The 21,197-nt window shown below is 38.8% G+C and overlaps 1 protein-coding gene and 1 long non-coding RNA gene across 6 annotated transcripts in view; one reads left to right on the plus strand and one right to left on the minus strand.

Moving 5' to 3' along the window:
* The window catches only part of ZNF366 (zinc finger protein 366), a 35,813-nt gene that overhangs the window by 13,606 nt on the left and 1,010 nt on the right, over nucleotides 1-21,197 (minus strand). Inside the window, exons 2-6 of one of the 5 annotated variants that reach the window (XM_059874089.1) lie at nucleotides 20,800-20,849; nucleotides 7,055-7,124; nucleotides 6,251-6,324; nucleotides 3,612-3,737; nucleotides 1,151-2,476 (exon numbers count right to left, since the gene is read on the minus strand). In XM_059874089.1, the coding sequence (XP_059730072.1) occupies nucleotides 1,151-2,476; nucleotides 3,612-3,632 (1,347 nt within the window). In that variant the 5' untranslated portion in view covers nucleotides 3,633-3,737; nucleotides 6,251-6,324; nucleotides 7,055-7,124; nucleotides 20,800-20,849. Of the gene's footprint in view, nucleotides 1-1,150; nucleotides 2,477-3,611; nucleotides 3,738-6,045; nucleotides 6,191-6,250; nucleotides 6,325-7,054; nucleotides 7,125-20,799; nucleotides 20,850-21,197 lie in introns of those variants that run through there. The other 4 variants (XM_059874091.1, XM_059874090.1, XM_059874092.1 and 1 more) reach the window with 4 other exon arrangements.
* Nucleotides 12,122-18,663, plus strand: LOC132341941 (uncharacterized). The gene is made up of 3 exons (XR_009490355.1): nucleotides 12,122-12,211; nucleotides 16,132-16,249; nucleotides 18,492-18,663. It is a non-coding gene; the product is annotated as an uncharacterized LOC132341941 (long non-coding RNA).

Genomic DNA, 21,197 nt, shown 5'->3' on the forward strand with positions numbered 1-21,197 from the left:
TGCGTTTAGTCAGCTAAGTACTATAAATTATTTTCATGGAGAATCCACCTGCGGCTGTGAACAAAGAAGCAGAAGCTCTCTAAGGGCTCTGAGGCATTTCATTTCCTGTGACCAAAAAAACCTACCAAGTCTTCAATTAGTGGAATCTTGCATGGTAAATCTGAAGAGCAGGGAATGTCCAGAAAGAACAGAAATTATAAGCATGAAGCAGAAAATAAAAAGCAAATGTGGAAGCAGAAGTTGTGCAGTTTTCAAAGAATATGTGACTATAAGTCTCAGGAGTTGTAGCTTTCTGTATTTCTAATGTTTTTCATGTAAAAGCCAAAATTCAAATGTTAAAGGAAAAATATGCAAATCTGGAAGCAAACTTTTTTTAAAGTGAAAGGATTTGACTTCTCTTATTATTTTTGTAGAAGTGGATAGTCAATTTCAGAGCTTCTTGAATGGAACAATTGCATTTTTCCTATTTTTGAAAGCAATCTTTTCGGAAAAGTTCCAAAGTACCCTAAGCTGACCCTGCTGTCACCACTGTCGGCAGATGCAAGACTGCTATGTGATATGAACTGGCTGATATTGTGATCCTGCTTGTCCATTTCTATTAACTGGTGTTCTGGATAACATATGCACAAAGGGGAATTTTTCTTAGGGTTATTTTGTTTTTTAAATGTCTCATTATAATGATTTTTCAAAATCTGATGAGTAATAACATACTTTTTTTTTTTTTTTTTGCTACAGTCCACTACAAACTCACGTACTTCCTAATTAAGGGGACAAAGTATCAGAACTGGCTTTCCTTAAAAAAAATCTTTTAAAATTTTGGGATTGAGGGTTGGTTACACAGCTCTGCAATATTATACAGAAGATCATTCCAAAAAAAGCCCCAAGAAACAGAGAGATGTGAATCCAGTTTGGGGAAGTGATACAGGGGGTTTAATTGAATTCCTGCTTAAAACAAAGTTAGGTTTGCATGTACTTTCTTAAGGCTGACAAAGACATCTGGCTGACATGACTGCCAGCAATGCTGAAGTTTCTGTGTAAGCCTCTGCAGCTGGCAAGAGACCACATTTCTGAGGAGGTACCTGCCTTTATGTAGCTTTCGTTGCCTGTAATCCTTGTACTACCTTCAGATGCAAGATGAGAGCTGGCTTACCTTGTGAGTCAGGGAGTGCTGCTTCAGGTGGTGCGGCTGCACAAACTCCATGCCGCATTCAGTGCAGATGTATGGGCGGATGTCTTTGTGCTTCATCATGTGGTTTTGCAGTTGACTTGGGTACTGGAAGGTCTTATCACACTCGGTGCAATTGTACTGTATAGGGCCACGGTGGGTGGTTAGGTGTCTCTTCAGCTGGGCCAGAGTTGGAAAGTCCAGACCACACTCCACACAAATGTTCTCTCGTCCACTCTCATGCTTAGACTCATGTGCTTTCAGCTCACTGGGGTAGGCAAAACCCCTGCCACAGATCCTGCAGTTGTAAGGTTTGATATCACTGTGTTGCATCATGTGTCTCTTAAGGTGACTGGTTTGTGTGAAAGCCTTGTGGCACACCTGGCACTTATGCGGCCGAGTGCCCTGGTGTGTCAACATATGTGTGTGCAAGTGGCTCAGCTGCTTGAAAAGCTTGCCACATCGGGTGCAAGCATGTGGTTTAATGCCACTGTGACCCAAGATATGGGTGACCAAATTGTACTTGGATGTATAGGACTTCTCACACATGGGACATTGCCAGCGTTTCTGTTCACCCCCCACATCAACATAGTAGCTGTCATCTATCTGAAGGTTGACATCTACTCTTTCCACTTTCTGTTTGTTTTCACCACTTTCTCTTACTTCAGCCTTCCTGAAGGGTGGTTCTGGAGGTCTTTTCACTTGAAAAGGGTTCCTGAAATGAAAGTTTGGTGGTACAATGAAAGGAAACATTAAGCCAGGGTGGACTTTAGGATAATAAGGGTAAGGAGCCTGCATGAATGCTGGGCTACCAGACCATGCCATGTTAGGCTTCACTGGTTCTTGTTTAATGGGCTTGGCTCCAAAATGCTCCAGAGTTCTGTAGAATTGAAAACCAAAATTGCAGAGGTCAATCATCTGGGAACTGTACTTGGGCTGAGCTGGCTGTTGGAACACCAAGGGAAGACTGGAAGAGCCCATGTCATGATCCTCAGGTCGATCTGGTGATGATGAAGACTCCTCAAGGGTGATGGGAGGAGGCATTTTTGTTGGCATGCTCTTGCGTTTGCGAGACCCTCCTTCCAAGGACCCCTGGAATGTTTCCATGTTTTCAAGAGGAGGAGGACCATAGCGGAAATGTGAGAGGTGTGTTCTGAATTCTTCATCAAATTGCGTTGTTCTGTGTGGCTTTGTAACGGGGCTGAGTGGCTGTAGGCAGAGGGAGAAGGGAGAGGCTCGGGTACTGTCCACATTAAAACTTGTTTCTTTGTTCTTCATCATATTCAATTTTCTTCTCTGTGGCCCAAATTCCTTAAAATAAGCAAAAGAAACCCCAAATCTGTTTATTTCTTAATGTTTTTCTGGATTTAACAATCTATTGACCATTTAATTGTTTTGAAGATTGTTGGGTTTTTTAAATAAATGCAACTAAGGATTTCCTAGGTCCATATAGGACAAAGGCCTTTAAAAGCAGAATTAAATTGGTAAGTGAAAAGCAAAAAAGCTTTGGTCTTCCTGCAGCAGATTTGACCTACACAACATTTTTACAACATAAACATCCTGTACTGTGGCACATTACTTCACAGATGAACCAGTATGGCAATGTTTTTGCCTAATTTTATTCAGTCAGTCTGTTTGTGGGCAAATTCTGTCCCTGGCTGTGCATGAACAGCTCTAGAAATTGGCGGTGCATATAAAGGATATGGCAATACAAACAATAATATGCACATTTATTATGGTGGTGACATGAAAAGCCAAAGCCAAAAAATATTAAACTTCTTTGTATCATTAACATGTGCTGCTGTGAGAGAAAACAATGGCCAAGTGATCTAAGGACACTGTGTACCATCAGGTTTTGCGCCATGTTTCCTGGCTGCTTGCACTTTGTATTGTAATAAGAAGGCGGAGATTAATTTATTTTCTTTGTTTTAATCACAGAGATATTTGCCTAGCAGATCTGGGGGAGGAAAGACATTTGACAACTCTCCAAATTACACTCAGTTTAATAGGTTTTATCTAAGATTTTTTGTTTGTTTGTTTATTTGTTTCTAAACAGGTGGGAAAAATCACCACTATAAAAGTAAATATAGAACTGATGTCAACAAAACCCCTGGGACTCCAGAGTAACTGACACCTAAAATTGCTCTGAGTGTGTCTGATGATAGAAAGTGATGAAGCAGATTAATAATTTTCTCCTGGCAAAATTTTATGTTCCACTGATCATACGGGGAACTTTGCCTGAATTTGTGGTTCATCTAAAACATTGGTTATAAATTTTGGTTAATCTTAAATAAGGCTGCTACATTTTTCCTTGTCCTTCTAGAGTCATAGAATCAGAAAACTTTCATTAGAAAAGACCTTTAAGACCATCAAGTCCAGACATTATTTGCCAAATCCACCACAAAAACATGTCCCTAAGCACCAAATCTACAAGTCTTTTAAATACCTCCAAGGATGGTGACTCCATCACTTCTGTGGGTAGTCTTCCTCAGTTCTTGACCACCTTTTCTGTGAAGAGGTTTTTTCCCTGGAACAACTTGAGGCCATTTCTTCCTGTACTGTCACTTGTTACCTGGGAAAAGAGACAAATACCCACCTGGTTACAACCTCCTTTCAGGCAGTTATAGAGAGTGATAATGTTACCCTGAAGCTCCTTTTCTCCAGGCTAAACAACCCCAGCTCCCTCAGACACTCATTACAGGACTTGTGAACCAGACTCTTCACTAGCTTCATTGGCCTTCTCTGGACATGCTCCAGCACCCCAATGTCTTTCTTTCTTTGGGCCTTTCATTTTTTGGAAAGGCCCAAAACTGAACACAGGATTTGAAGTGTGGCCTCACCAGTGCCAAGTACAGGAGGGACAATCCCTGCCCTGCTCCTGCTGGCCACGCTGTTGCTGGTACAGGCCAGGATGCCATTGGCCTTCTTGGCCACCTGGGCACACCCTGGCTCACGTTCAGCTGCTGTCACCAGCACCCCCAAGTCCTTTTCCTGTGGGCAGCTTTGCAGCCACTCTGCCCCAGCCTGTGGCACTGCCTGGGGCTGCTGTGACCCAAGGGCAGGACCTGGTACTGGGCTTTGTTGAACCTCACAGCACTGGCCTTGGTCCATGATCCAGCCTGTCCAGATCCCTCTGCAGAGCCTTCCTGCCCTCCAGCAGATCAGCACTCCCACCCAGCTTGGATTAACCCACAAACTTAGTGAGGGTACATTTGATCCCCACATTCATCAATAAAGATATTAAACAGGGCTGGGCCCAGTTCTTACCCCTGGGCAAAACCACTGGTGGTCATCTACCAGCTGGATGTAACTCTATTCACTACCACACTTTAGACCAGGGCATGGCATCCTGGTATTTTTTTATATTGGAAACAGTGAAACCATGAGCTGTCTGTTTCTCCAGGAGAATGCTGTGGGAAATTGTGTGAGAAGCTTTTCTAAAGTCCAGGAAGACAGAATACATAGCTTTTCACTCTTCCATTAAGTGAGTCATAAAACGAGTTCCTGTTGGGGAAGCAGAACTTGCCTTTCACAAACCCATGCTGCCTGAGCCTGATCCCCCGCTGATCAGCATGTAATCTATACATACTGTGTGATGGCACTGAGGATGAGCTGATCCACAACCCTCTTTCCAACCCTTCTTGTAGGGGGGGCCATATTTGCCAACCTCCAGTTAACTGGGCCTCCTCAGACATCCAGGAGTGCTGGTAAATTATGGAAAGTAGCTCGGTGAACACTTTCACCAGCTCCCTTGGTATCCTTGGGTGTATCCCATCAGTCCCACAGACTTGTGCAAGTCTAAGTGTTGCAGCAGGTTGCTGTCTATTTCCCCTTGGAGTATGGGGGATTCATCTGGTTCCCTGTCTCCGTTTTCCAGCTCAAATGCCTGAGCACCCCGAGAACAACTGGTCTGCCTATGTAAGACTGAAGCAAAGAAGGCACAAAGTACCTCAGCCTGTTTGTCACCATCTGACACTAAGTTTCACCCCACCTCCAGCAAAGAATGAAGATTCTCATTGGTCCTCTTTTTTATGCAAATGTATATGTGGAAACATTTTGTGTTATTTTTTGTGGGAGTAGCTGGATTAGGTTCGAGTTGGTCTTTGGCCTCTCCAGTTTTCTCTCTGCAAAAGTTCACAACATCCCTGTAGCCCTCCTGAGGGACACACTTATATGAATGTGTGTGTTTGTGTGCATGTATCTAGCCAACCAGGAAAAGGTTAGGTTGGAAAACTAGACACATTTTCCCTCTACCATCTCTGACATGCTGATTCTATTTACAACATCATTCTTGGAAATGCTGGGTGGAGAGCATGAAGGTGAGTGGAGCACTAAATACATCCTATTTCTATTTCAGGAAGCTCTATGCTGGATAAGCCTTCTTCCAAAGATAGATGAAAGCACATCTAGTGACCTAATTAAGCCATGGGCAAGAGAAGGTATCTTGAAAACCTTTCTGCAAACAGACTATTTCCTTTTAAGACTGTAGACTCAGTAATTATGTTGAGATAAAAGTGTGAAACTAAAGGCTCAGTGACAAAATTCTAACACGGAAAGTTTAGATAAAAGGATCAAACAACGCACAAAGAAGGAGGACTAACTGAAGGAAAAATTGAAGGAAATCTAAACTTATTACTGAAAACCCACAGTGGATAGGGGGAAAAGATAAAATAATTGCTTACAACTTGGACAAGTAATCATAATTATACCACAATATTACTTTCAGTCACTAGCGCACTTACTGGGAATAGTGCACATATAGATACACAATATCAATTCAAGTAATCATGGAATATCCTGATTTGCAAGGGACCCACAAAGATCATCAAAGTCCAACTCCCGGCCCTTCACAGGATACCCTCAAGCATTATTTCATATACCTGAGACAACCTGAGTTGTCCAAATGCTGCTTGAACCCTGTCAGGTTTGGTACTGTGACCATTTCCCTTGGGAGCCTCTTCCAGGGCTGAGCCACCAGCTGTATGAAGCATCTACTCTTGATATTCAAACCAAATGTTCACTGACTCTGTATCAGGCTGTTTCCTCAATTCCTGTCACTGGTCAACAGAGTGAAGAGATTGTTACCTGCCCAGCCTCTTCCACTCATCTGGAAGTTGTAGACTGCAATGAGGTCTTCCCTCAGTCTCTTCTTCTCCAGGCTGAAAAGGATAAATGACCTCTTCATATGGCATCCCCTCAAGGCCCTTCACCATCGTCATTTAAATCCTTCATATAACGTGGTACCCAAAACTGCACACTATGATGTCTGTGTGCATGCATATATATATATACGTAATATATCTATGTATGTTTCATCAATTTCTGCTGGGTATTTATCCTAATGTTTCCTTGTCACCCTAACTCCCTAGTCAAAATAAGGAACAGTTAGATCTTGAAAACTCTTTGGGTACAAAGGTTTGGCTTATTAAAAAGAGAGAAGGGGTAAGAAATCCCCCAAATACTGAAAAATCCTCAACTTCATTCCAAAAGAAAAAAAAAAGCTTTTAAAAACCCTTTTTAGTAGAGTAAACGCACACAATTTGAGCACAACGCTTATAGATCAAAATCCCCTTATAAAGTATGTGCCTCAAACGTCTTCCAACTTTGTCTCACTTTTCCCCAGCAATAAGGGTACAAAATTCTTTAGAAAGTGCATGGCAATTGAGGACCCAGCTATGCTATTTACTGGGTTTTTTTTGATTATTGAAATGCTGCCAAAAGTACACAGAAATGACAGTGAATTGTTTCTAATTGCTTTCTTGTTTCTTGGCTGCCAGTTACTCCCCTCTTCCACACACAGTTTTGTGCAAAGTTTCACTCTTTCTGGAACACAGGGCTGTAGAACCCCTTGAAATTACTAGAAAGAAACATTTTCCTTGCACTACTAACCTTTGACTGCTTTCACTGAGCATTCAGGCTCATTCCACTGGCCACAGCTACAGGCATCACAGGACCAATCCTACAAGGGAAAGTGTTTATAGTCAGCAACCAGCACAATCAGAGATATGCTGTATAATCCAACACAAGAGGACTTTAAAGGAAAGGAGAAGTCTAGATATGGATCACCTTGCTGGTTTTTCTACCCCTGAAAACACCATGAAAATGTATACATTAATTATTTCTTCTTTCATTCTGGTGACAAAGCCTTGCTAAATTGAAAACAGGCATGATCTTAACTATGTCCAGAACTTGATTCCACAAAAACATGAGTTCTGAGGAAACCATAGAAGAGACAACAGGTTTGACATCAATGCAAAATATACTCAGGAAACAGTCCCCTGTTCTTTAAATAACTTCAGCAGAGAACGTCAAAGTTTTAGTACAGGTTCACAGTTCTCTTTTTCTACCTGGCCCTGGAGTAGCAGATGTTATTTTAATACTCAACACCAAGGAGTTTCAATTTCATTTTTTGCATCATTTTAATATTTATTTTTATTTACATATTTTTATATTCAAATATCACCTAGTGATCTTTTGCATTTCCTATATAAGAACTTTAAACTTCTTTCTTTCTGCAGAACTTATTATTTAAAATGTAGTGCTATGTAGTGTGATTCTAAACACTGGATGGTCATAGAAAATTTTAGGTTTTATCAGTAAGAGATAAGCTACTAGGTTTGAAAAGCTGGTTTGGAAACTCACTGAGACAGAGATTTCCATGCTGTATTGGTCCTTACACATAAGACCGCCCACTAAACTGAGCTCTCCAAAACTAAAGTCAATTTCTGTAGAAGAGACAAGCATCCTCAAATTTTATTTATTTTTGTAAATGGAAATACAGTATTTTGAAGAAAAAACTACAAATTTACTTTTCCTGCCCTTTCAAAACAAGAAAAGAAAAGTTAGAGTGAGCTGAGATAGTTGTTAAGGAATTTCTGAAATAAAATATCCATGCAGCAGCTAATATTCTTGTTAACTTCCATGAAAGAGGAAGAGTGTTTAATGCAGAATATAAATCACCATTTACTTTCTCATGTCCATTCATTTCCAAGACAAAGGATTAGAGAAAGTATATAAATTATGCTATTCACTCTACAAGCAAATACATTGTTACAGTCTCCAGTTAATATCCAGTACTGGAGTCAACAGCAAATTTTCTTATGAACTCAATAGAATCAAGATTCTACTTCCTGGACAAAAGTACTTTCTATCTATAGATTAATAACATGTCCAGCCATGAAAATGTGAGGTTATGAAGTTTCTCCAATTTAAACACTAACTACAACTGTTCTGATTTTTCTTCTGGGCAACAAAATCATAAAGGCAGAAATAAGGCTAAGATAAGTGAAAGAAATATGATAAAGGTTAATGGGATACTTTATTAGGATGTTTGCACTTATGTTTGCTCTTTCAGATGAAGATAAGACACATAAAGTGGAGTAAGTCAAAAGGGGGCCAATTGGCCAAACAGCTTCTCTTCTCTGGAAGAGAAATTCTATGGTTAATTGAACATGTAGGACTGTAGAAACCATGCCCTGAAAGAGTACAATTCTGCTCTCCTTTTGAGGCCTGGAATATGGGCATCTAAACAATTAAAACTATCAGCTCTTTCTGTTAGATGTGGTAAGGATTCCTGACGAATTTAACACTATTACATTTCTTGAGCTGAAGCTTAGCAGTTGGTGAGCTTCAGCTTTATTGAACAACCAGCTGGGTTTTTTTTTCAATCACTGATTCTTGTCAACTGTTATTATGGCGATAATTATCATTATCTTAATAGGTTTAATGAGCTCTCAGTCTGCTCTTCCAAAGATGTTTTGGTTTTAAATGTATTCAGTTATACAGCTGTTAAACTAAGCAGCAAATTATTTACACAGTTTTCTCTCATCTGCTATTTATGCAAAACTTGCATCTGTCTCAGGATCAGACTGAGGAATTTTATTATACTGAACTAATTTCATTTCAGCAGTAAAGTGCTCCCTACTGAATCTAGACAACTTTAACTTATTTGTCAGACTTTGAAAATGCCAAGAACACCTGTACTAAGTTGAAAATGTCCATTACTGATAACCAAGTATTTTTGGGTAGTACACATCTGATCCCACCTTACAATTTTCCTTGCTATTTTCCTTCAATGAAAGCAATAAATCCTCCTAGGCAGAAGGTAATAAACATGTCCATGCCCATAGCAGAATTTCTTTAAAAGCAGTGTCAAACCTACCATCCTATTCTTTAGGGAAGCCAGTGCAAGGTGTACTCTCCATCCATGTTCTCCAGGCATAAATATCCACATTTCAAGCTGAACATTTTGCAAAATGGACCCCATTAACACATACGGAGTGTATGCTAATAAATTCAATCTGAGTATATAAACTCTGTGGATATTATGTGCATGCATAACTAAGTATGTATTAAGACACTAAAATCAGCCTTCAAATTTCTAGGCTACAATATTTGAATTTAACCTAAAAGATTATTTATGTTTTAAATGAAAAGAGCACTTCTTACAACTTCTTACATCATAGTTTGGAGCTGGGAGAAGACAAAAATTTGGACTACCTTGTGAAATATGGACTACCTTATAAAAATAAATATGGATTTGCAGAAAGTGTGAGTGAGCAATGAGTGCATATGTTGATGAGGAGACACAAATATAGTGGAAGTTTTTAGAAAAACAAACCTGAGTTGGGAATAACAGTCATTGAGTTTAGTCAAAATATTTTTAATACCACTTCTACAAACATTTGTTTTCCCAGTCTCACATGCATTGAAGTGAGATATCAAATGAAGTCCATGATTTAACCATTAAGTTAATTGTCTGTGGGGATAAGCTTTCTTGCCCCATGACTTTTACAAGGGATATGTCTGCTTAAATGGAGAGTGCTATCAAGATAAAGATACTGCCATAAATATTCCTCTTCCCTTTTTGGATTATCATTACTAATAAAACTGGAATTGGAAATAAAAAAGCATTTGTTCATGAACATGATCTGGAATGACTGAAAATGAGAAGTGGACCAGATCAGGTATTTTCTTCCTACATTAGTATGATAGTACTAAGAAGATCACTGTCTTTTCACTTCTCCATGGGAAATTACCTTCATCTGATGATAGTAGGCTTCAGGATAAAACTTCTTCTTTCCATCAACAAATGTGAGGTTTTTTTCTCAGTGAATGCTTTGTAAAGTAAAAGGGATAACCTTTGTAATTCTTCATAGGACACAATCAGACCTCATTAAGGCCTGTGGGAAGACTTCCAATGGCATCTGAAGGTACTTCTCACAGTTTGCCTTATTATTTGTTATGGGTTCTGCTCTCATTATGGGCCCAATGAGATAGGAACCCATCTAGTCCTCAAACAAAAAAAAAAATACTTATATCTTCAGAACATATGTCACCAGGTGGCAACCTTTGCAGACAAGTTTAATGAAAACCAAAGGAAGTTAGCTGATTAAAAATCTGACAGCTTGACATGAAACATTAAACAGATACAACAAGTAATGAACTTTCAAGGACATCTTATTTATTAATATTTTTTTCCCTTCATTTGCTATTTTGGTATCATCCTAGCTTCACGTTTGAAGTTCAGTCATTTTAGATATTCCTTCTGGTCTAAGGGCTTCCTATCCAGCATAGCTGCATTAATATTGTCTGGGATGTGTCACCAATACAAAGAAATGGGTCTTCTCACAGGAAACTGTGCAGTAGAAATAGTGTCCCTTCATTGTCTTTGCTTCTCACAAATTTTAATATTTTAACTTGCATAGTTTTTTTTGTATATTAGCTGAGAAATGCAGAAGTTGAACATACCCATTTGCCTTCACTGTTTTTGAAGTCATCTTGGATTTGTGTGTAACTTGTATTCATTTGTTTCCTTGTTTGTATTCATTTTTAGTGAGTAAGACACTATGTGCACTTTCACAGGAGTATAGTTACTTTGGTATTCATTATAACAGAGGAAATGCCTTAAAATAGTATCAAAATGATACACATTCACTTTTCCATAACTTACAGATTATTTTTATTTTGATAATTTCTGAAAGTATTAAACAAGATTTTCAGATTTCCTCTGCTGAAAGTCTGGAGCAGTCCCACCATGCAGCCTGCCAAAGCCGGGGTACTGTTTGTGGCACCAAACGCATTTATAGGGTTTATGGAATAAATTATGTTCCATGATTGCATTGATTCAATTTAAACGAAAAATAAGTTGACAGATGCTGTAGTGAGGTAACTGCAGACTTATTTCTTCTCTCCAGTGTGAACTCAGTTGCAAGTTTAGGAAAATGGTTTGCGATCCCTCTTGTTGCTTTTATGTGTGCTCTGTCCTTATTCTAGGGACACCTTTGTTACCATTCTCTCGGCCCTTCTGCCACCTAGCAAGGGAGTGGGTGAGGGTGACAGAGCAGTACGTCTGGGTTACCCACAGACCGTCCACCCCAGCGGCTTACTGGCCATGCCTCTAGCAGTACTTAGCCCTGTGGACCTCTCTAGTCATTTCAGGTCATGAACAAAGTAGTTTTTGAGTACAGTTTAGAGTGCTGGTTTGGATTATTTTTCTTTTCCTTAACCTTCTTTCTCCTTTTTTCTTTTTTTTTAAATTTTCTCTTCCTCTTCATGAGTTTTCTCAGTCCTTCTCTTCCCTCTTCATTTCTGTATTCCATCTGTTGTTCACTCCCTCTGTATTTCTCTATTCTGTTTGCTAAAATGATCAGCAATACAGAGACAACCTGCATCATGAAATGAATCTTAAGTCAACAGACTCTGAAGTGTTACCTGTTTACACAAAGTCACCCCAAACCACAGCTACACATGACGGGAGCCTACAAGGCACACCAAATTACATGGTCTTAAAATGTGTAAACAGACCAAGATTTTACGTCCTCAGCTGAGCACCGGCATCTGCCTGATACGGTGGTACTGACACGGAACGCAAAGCAGCTCCGGAGCGCAAGGCAGCGGGGCAGCCGCAGGCCGGCAGGCCGGGGCCCTCAGCGCAGCCCCGCCCCTTCCCTGCCCACCGCGCGGCGGGCGCGGCCCGGCCGCCCGCCTTGCGCTGCTGCTCCGCAAAAGCCCGCGAAGCCTAGCTCCGGGGAAGCAGAGGTTCTGGTGAGGCACAGGGGGATGTAAAACCAGGCGTGTCAGCTCCGGCTAGCCGTGTAGTTAACCCAAGAAACTGGTCCTGGGAAGAATACAAGAAACAGGAAGGCATATTATGTCAACTTGCCAGCCTGATCTTCAGGCATCTTAAAAAACTTCCTGCAAACAGATTGTAACCTGAAGTTACACCTGGGAGGAGTCCAGGCTCCAGAGGGTTGGAGTCTGCAGCCCCTAACAGTCACATCTGACTTCCCTCTGCTCCCTGCCCCTTGGCACTTGCACTTTTATTAGTCTAAAAGCCCAGCTCCAGCCGAAGGAGACCAGAGAGACCAGCACAGGCTTTAGGCAGGGCACTCCCCTAAGAGGTCAGAGATGTGGGTCCAAACTCCTTGGGAGGGAAATTAATCAGTCTCCTGTCTTGTGGCTGTCGTATTTTTCCCTAAATTTGATGTTGTCAGTGTATATTCAGTTACATGTAAGTATTCTTACAGGACTTGGTTCCTGAGAGTATTTGGGCCTAGCTATCCTGAGTTTTCAGACCCTGCTCAAAGCTCAGGGCTGAGAAGATCAGGTTTGACATAATGGTGATATTTGCAGCACATGTAGTAAAAGAGTTTCAAACTTACAAAATATTTTGCAGCACATGTAGTAAGAGAGTTTCAAACGTACAAATTGCATTTACACCGTGCCAGGAGACAATTTGATCTTGCTCTCTCTCTAGTCATTGGAATTAATGATGGATTGGCCAGCTCAATTAAATACTCAATTAAACAACTGTCTTCCTAAGCAGTCTACTTAATTCTCTCTCTGATATCATCTGTGTTGCACTGGAATAATTACGGAATATCTGGGGTGTAGCTGAGAACAAGATTTGGGATTAGACTGCTGTGAGGTGATGACACTTCAACAAATTTCTTCCTTTTCTTAAGTGGATAAGGCGATCTCATGTTGTATGCTGGAACCATGGATGTGTCCCTGCCTTTATAAAGTATGTGGAGTCACTTTAATCACTGTTTATAGAAGTCCTATCACTCCATCCCTGTTTCCTCTCTATCCCATATCTGCCAATGCAAATTAAAATAATGCATTTTTGGCACTGTGGAAATCCTATGTGTTAAATAGTTTTTCCTCTGGAAAATTATCAAATCATGTCCATGAAGCTTTAGAGTTTTTTTTCTCTCCATACAGATATAAAAAGAGACAGTGAACAAAAAGTACAAATGAATAATACAAATATTAGGAAGGATTTTGTTACAAAATAGGAATGTTTGGTAGAGTGTGGAGTCCTTAATGAACACTTTGGCTATAATCTTTCCACCTACAATGCACAATCATTAAACACCGTAAACAGAACAGAGAGGGTTTGAGCTGTTATTTTAAGAAAACATCATCTATGAAGAACATCCAAAATTAGAATGATCAAAAAAGCATGCCCTTCCATAACCCTCATGCTGTCCTATTTGAGCTTTTATTTTGAAAGCAAGCCTTTCACTGGCACTCATGACCTTTAAAAAGGAAATACACTGAGCTTTCCTTCCTACTGTAATCCCAGTGTCCTTATCACCTATATGGAGGCCAGAGAGATGGTCTGTTCTCTTCCCATCTTTTTGCTGTGTTAAGGAGTAGCTAAGGGCCACCTTCAGCTCGGTTCTTCAATCTAGCCAGCTGCTCCCCCAATCAGCAGTTAATGGCACCTTATGGGTGTCACATGCACCTCAAAAGAGAAAGGACCAGATAAAATGTGTACACTTGATTGGAAAAGGGCAAAGGGATTAGAGGATTGTATGGAAGAGATTTTGTAAAAAGTTTCTGAAAAAGATTAAGTTTTAATGAAAGGTTAGGTTTTTTTAAACATGGAAGAGTATAATTAGTTCTCAGCAGAACCATTGCTTTTTTGTATTTATTTTGTGCTCAATTCCTTGTTTCACACATTTCAAAACTCATAGTGAAACTGAAGGTTGCTAAAGTGGTAGGTACCATGTGTTTCAGTAAGACATGTTATATCCTACAAGAACTGAAAGAAGAGGATTTCACCCACAAAGTGACAGAAGTGGGTATATATTTATGTGTGTGTTTGTGTGTGTGTGATTTATAAAAATATATCTGCTACCAAACACTTATCTTAGTGTCCAGTTACTAAAACTAATCACCAGATAATGCTTTCTTATTCATTTAGGAAAGATGAATAAATTTTATTTCAGCTGAAGACTGAGCAGATTTCTTGCTGGAAAAGCTGCTTGGCAGTAAAGAGCGATTAATCCTTATTAGCCTGTATTACTCATTTGTAATTAAGCTGTCTTAGTAAAGACTTAGATATTTCCCTCTGAACCTAAGTACAACAAAAAACACAGTAAAGGAATTAGACATATCAGTGCTGTTCTTAGGACACCACTATGTTTATTTCATTGAGACCCAACAAGGAAAAAACAGGAATCATATCAATAAAAGGCTCTAAAGGCAAATTGTTGCGCCATTGGAAGGAACTTTTTTTGACATATCTGCATTTGTGATTAGGGAGTTCTGCTTTCCTAACTGCCAAGCATAAAACTTCTGATAAAACTTTGAAACTGTGCTGAATATGTATTTATTGTCCAGAAAAAATATCACTTGCACATACATCTCAAAATTTCATTCAATGAGGGTTCATTAAAAAAAAAAAATCTTTGAAGAGAAATGTATTTACTTCTTCAGTTCCAGCACAGAATGGCATTTTTGTCTGATCGTATGAAGTACCTGCAAGAAGTAGTTTAAGATACCTTCCTCTCTGCCTTTGCCCTTGTGTTGCCAAACTTGAATCTTGTCCTTGACTGATTCAACAAACAAAAATACTTTCCCTCGCTGATCCCCAAAGCACATACTGCATCTTGCTCTTAATGATTTTGTTAACTTGTAGAAAGTTTTAAAAATAGGCACTATCTGCCAAAACTACAGGAAATCTGAAATTCAAAACAAATTCTATTTTGCTTCTACAATTTTCATCAATTTGAAAACAAACTCCTTTGGTCAATATGGGGAAAAATTCTTGAGGTTAATTATTTTAAACTGAAACAGATTTAAAGGGCTAGTTTTACGGAATTCAATAAACTAGCATATTGAATGGGAAAGATAGCTTAGACTGAGCCAAGTATCAGAAGTAGATACTGTAACAGAGACTATAATCACAAATAAATACTCAATTCTTTTTTGCCAAAAAAAGGAAAAAAAAAAAAAAGCAAAAAAAAAGTAAAAAGAAAATCAACAGAATTTGAAACCTGAAATTCTGAACATCTCCCAAACCACTCTAGTACTAATCCTTCCTTCACCATGAGTAATGCTCTGGATACTAGCTCAGTTCAGATTTTCATCACGAGAAAAAGGAAACCAAAAACCCCATCAAACCACTGTGACTCTACAGCATGACTAAGAATGGCCAGCTATCATCATAAAATGAAGTTTTGCGAGAAATCACCTTATGTATTAATCAAACTGTCTGTATCAATCCCTGCCCATACCTCCACAACCCCATCCCAAATCATTCTATCCAGGACCTTTTCCCTGGAAAAAACAAGTATCACATACGAAAACATGGAAAAATTAATAGGAATTATTGTAGTCTTTTAGGAGAAATAGCAGGTAAGGCTCTGGTCTGGGCATGGGAACATTACCCATTGAATTCTGTCACGACTCACTGTCCTAACCAGATTTATTGCCTTGCAGTGGAAGCCTGTTCATTGCTTTTTAGAAGGAAACAAACTAGTCAAAATTCTTGCAGCAAGTCATTAGGCTGAACTCTTGAGGCCTGATCACTATCCTGCAGAATTCAGTGGCAGCCATTAATCTGTATTCTTTACCCGTGGCTGAAGTTTAAGTGAGGTTCACTTTCTGTGGGATGTTAAAAAATCAATTAATGTGTTTGAAATTAAAGATTGATATTTCCATTTTTCTGGCAGAGGAAAGAGGAGTTGATGAGCACCATTCCTCTGATATATGTGACTCTTTCTGTGACATCCTGACAAAATGGTGCCTACAGACACAAAATTCTTCCAGAAATCTTGGTGACTTCATATGGTGAGTGCAGCATTATGCAGGAAAACTGTTTGATATAGCATTCATACTGCTATTATTCCTTGCTGTGTGGTTCTATGGATGTGCTTAATTTCTGGGGAACCTATGAACAAATTGTTTCACGTGGCTCTTCCAGGAGGTCCTCTACAGTTTTCTGGAATTCCTATCACAGGACAATGGTTTTGGGCAAATACAGGATGGTCTTTACAGCTTCAGAAATCTGCAGTAAGGAACTGACCCAGGGTGGGCTTGTGCCTACCAGATGCCTCAAACAACTTTTGCTGGTTCTTAGAAGCTGACAGATGATCTAAAAACAGGTCATTCCTTCCCTTTTCACCTCCTGGTATTGTTTTCATTACACATGTACTCTAAATACTTTTAAGAAAAAGCAGACTAGTAGAAAAATATTAGGCTAACTGGAAGTATTGTATGACCGATGCTGCCTTTTCAAATAATGCTCTCTCAATTTTTATCTGGAGCTGAAACACCAAAGCTGAAACACTATGTACTCTAGAAAGCAGCTCAGAGAAACAACTAAACCTGAAATACTTGCTACATTCCAACACATCCATCCTGGATACCTTTTGGTTTGGTCAAGATCCCCTGTATTACATGTTGTTAAGAGCAACTCTTTCTCTTACTCTTTCCAGTTTAAAAAGTTTTAAGTGGCAGATCCAGCATAGAGCCCACCATGAAACAGGAAGTCTTTCATCACTGCAAAAAGGGTCTAACAGTTACATTGCAACCCTAAAAGGAGAAGACTGAAGTGTAAGTGGCTCTTTCAGACCAAATTTAAAGGAAGACTAGAAATCATCTTGTCCTTCCCAGCCAGCACACTTGTGCCTTATCAGAGGGGCTGGTGTCAGAACAGGAAGGGGCAAAGCCACATGGTTCCCTCCCAGAACCACCACATCTGGTCTTCCATTGTGGGAAGACCAAAATTCTTCCATGCAGGGAAATTAGGTGATGTCTATTCTTCATCAGGAGTGCAGACAGAAGACTGTGTAGGTCTTGCTGTGCATTAACATGCCCTCTACTACAGCATCATCCAAGGAGAACAGCTAAAAATGTGTGCCCCTTCTCACACTCTTGCTTTCAATTTTAAATCAGTTTTACCTGTTTCAGGCTCTTAGCAAAATGTGATGTTATCAGTGTAGGAGACTCATTTTAACTGGTCACTTCTAGTAATTAAACCCATTGTCAACTCTGTTTTTTTCAGTGTTCTCTGAATTCTAGTGCTTCTAATGAGCCTATGCAGATGAAAAGTTGGGTGTTTCCAGGTTTACTTTTTTGAAGATTGACAAGGGAAAAATAGGTTTTTAGGAAACACACTTCTTATCTAAGATTTTTCTTTTATATCAAATTAATTCCTGCATATCCATGGAGTAGAAGGAAAATCTGTTAGGGTTTTAGCTTCCATAGCAGAAGAGGGAGGAAGGGAAGAGAAATTAAAAATAGAATGGTATTTTCATCCTACATTTAAATAATTAATAACACTTTTTTTCTAACATCAAAAGCAGGAAATTAGAAATGAAAGTGAAAAGAAAAAACAATTATTCACATAATTTCTTCCCATAACCTCCAGAGCACAAAAATATTTTCTTTTACTACATGATTACTTAGCTTAATTACTAGCAGTGACATTACAGTTTTTACAGTACATTAAGAATTGTTGGTTGAGAAAGAAAGTACTGTATTTCACTTATCAAGAGCACAGTAATATGTACAAAAAGTTTTACAGAAACAAGTAAAAGTGTTTTTACATTTGGAAGGATCTAAACCAAACATTAAGTAATATTTTTCACTGGACCATTAGTATTTTAGAAGTCAAGCAAGAAGGACCAGTTCCTGTCAGATAGATATAAACAAAAAAAACCGCATCCAGCATGCAACTCAATGCATGTTTTAAATAATTGCTGAGGATTAACTTAGGCCTCTTCACTGGATAAAAATCTGAATGTCATTTATAAAATACCACTGCATTTTTACAGCAATGGAAAGTCTCAATTTCAGAATAGCAAATTTTCAGCAAAAATAAGCCCATCTTTTTTTCTCCCAGGATTTGTTTCTTTCTATCAAAAGCTTTGCATAATTTGTGTCTCTGTACTTCTTTCTTCTCCAAGATGACATTCCTTTCTTTTTAGTGATCTTCTGAGATCATAAGTTTTATCATGGAAAGTTACTACACATTAAAAGAAAGTAACTATTTCATTTTAATAGGTGGTTTATATTTAAAAATTTGCAGGGTTATAAAATTAGTCCATCAAACAAATGAAGAATTTGACAACAATCTGTAGAAGTCTCACAACACTTACAAGGTCTGTTTGAAGGAGCAGTTTGATTGGATCACTTGGTACTGAAGAACATGCATCGGTGCTCCAAAACTATTCATCATTTTTTTATCAACTAATAAATAAGATGTTGCCTTACACACCATTGATTTGTGTTCTTTCAGCACAGCTACATAAAATCCCCATTACCTTATGCAGCCTTTACTGCTTTTGTTTCTTATGAGGAGATTCTGCTGACATGTCCAGAAGAGTGGAGCAGTCCACTCAGAAGCCTTTCTGCACCACTGAGTCTTTGCAATTTCAAAGATTGAAAATAATGTAAATTCTGTCTGAAATCCATACTCTTCTGTCTCAGTGTATGGAGCTTGAATTGGGTTGTTGCCATGATTCATCCCCTCTTGCTTATCCTGTTCTAAATCCTGGTATCTCTCTGGCAATACTAGGAACAGCACCTTAAAGACATGACACTACATTACTCTGTGAGATGTACATCATGTCTTTCAAACCACCACTTTCTGCTTGGCACCCAGATAGTCCTAAAACAAGGCTCTTGTGGGTGCACTTGTTTCTAAGAATTAAAAACAATTTAAAAACCAAACAAAAAGCCCCCCAAACAAACAAACGAACAAACTAAACCTCCTTGAGATTCAAAGCTTCAAATTATCTCCTGGTCAAAAATGTACATTAGACATGTCAAAATGTTACTAGGAATGTAACTCAGTACTACTATTCTGCATCCAAGAAGTCTCAATAGTTTACACTATTAGAGAAGCTGGTATTAAATACAAAAAGGCAATGACATTTACAGAAAGACGTCTCTTAGCTTCTATGCTTTTTGAACTAGACCTGTTAACTTGGGATTTCCACAGACTACAAATTGTTTCTGTAACCTCTCTGCCATTACTGGTATAGCTTTATTTTTCTATTTCCAAACAAAAGCAATAATCTTCTATATTTTATTTCATTAAAACTGAGAACACATCAAATGGAAATAATAGATTGAAATAATTCTCCGAGGAAATATATACACTGACTTATCATTTACTTATTTAGTTATATGCATAAATATGGCTATTACCAGTAGAAGCAGTAAGACTTTAAGCAAGGTAAACACAATTTGTTTCTTTTTATTATTGGCTTATAATTTTAAGAGTTGATTCATTAACTGTTAACAGTCCCATCTCTCACAAACATTGGGGTGAATAACTGAAAATTCATTGCATAAATATTTAATTTGTGCCATAAACTAGTAGCAAATCTGTACCCAATACAGACTCAGACTCTACCTTTCTCTGCTGTAAATATCTTGGTGACATAGGAATAACATGTCAGCCAAAAAATGATCTTGCTGACACCTTAAGAAAGATATTAGACTGTTGTACTAAATCATGTTACAGTGGTTCTGGCAACAAATTAGACAAAGTAAAAATAAATAAATTTCAAAGGATTGCAAAAATGTATTTTTAAAAGGAAAATAAACCTAATAGGTAAAATATAAGAATGAAATTCAAAATTCAAGTCTGTTTTTTACTGTCAAATTCCTAAGCATTCATGTTAAAAAGTTTTCTCTGTGTTTATTATTGGGGACTGGGTATGTACTGCTTTTGTTCACCTGCTATGATTTGAACAAATTTGCTCATATTTATGTATTTCAGACGATGTCTCAGAGAAAGGATTTATTGAATATATGATCTAAATCAAGAAAACACAAATGGTTATCATCTTCAGCAATAAAACCTGGACCTAAAGGCTGCAGCTTACTTTTACCTACATGGCAAACAACTTTTGAACCAACCAACCAAACCAAAAACTTAAAAGTGATTGCAATCCAGACTAATACTCTGCAGTTCGAACAAAATACCACCGCAAACACAGAGCTTATGTAATTTTCTATGTGTGTTTGGAAGACTCCATACGTCTCACTTGATGTAAAAACTGAGATTCCAGGTGTTTGACATGTCAAAATAGCTGTCCAAATCATGTCTTTAAGTTGAATCAGTATATAGTCACATAAAAATAAACCCAGATATCTCAAGGGGAAGATGTGGCAGATGGTTTTCACATCAAAACCTGGCACACATTTGTTATTAGCAGATAACAAAATTTTTTGTGAGTTAAGCATAACGAAATAAACAATTAACTCATACTGAACTAGACTGAATGGCAACATTAAGCTAAGGAGTTCAAGAAAGAAGTTATTTCCATATCCTTTGGCAAAGCCCCCTTTGGCTGCTCCCAAAGCAAAAGCAATCTACAACTTACCCAGAAACTTGGCTGAATTTGTGGTAGATCATTCCTCTTTATGGAAAAACCTGGAGAAAGACAACAGATAGAGGGAGGCAGAAAGTCTTTTGCACTAGTTGTTTCAGGGAGGTCTGGGAGCAGGAGGCTGTCCCAGAGCAGAAGTGCAGCCCAGGTACCCTGGCAGGAGAAGGATTTGGAGCAGGGCAGCTGGAGCTGCCTGACAGCCCTCTGCAATATTTTCCCACCATTTGTAGCCTCTCTGTCAGGGCTCTGGGCATCCTGCACTTCAGTGGACCCTGCACTTCAGAGAGCAGCAGCTTGAAGAAACACTTAATCAGATGAACAAATTCTCCTTTTGCGAAGAAATGGACACCTGTCCTATTTCTTGCCCCACCTCTGCATTCTGCTTCAATAAA

Source organism: Haemorhous mexicanus, chromosome Z (genome assembly GCF_027477595.1).
Source record: "Haemorhous mexicanus isolate bHaeMex1 chromosome Z, bHaeMex1.pri, whole genome shotgun sequence".
NCBI lineage: Eukaryota > Metazoa > Chordata > Aves > Passeriformes > Fringillidae > Haemorhous > Haemorhous mexicanus.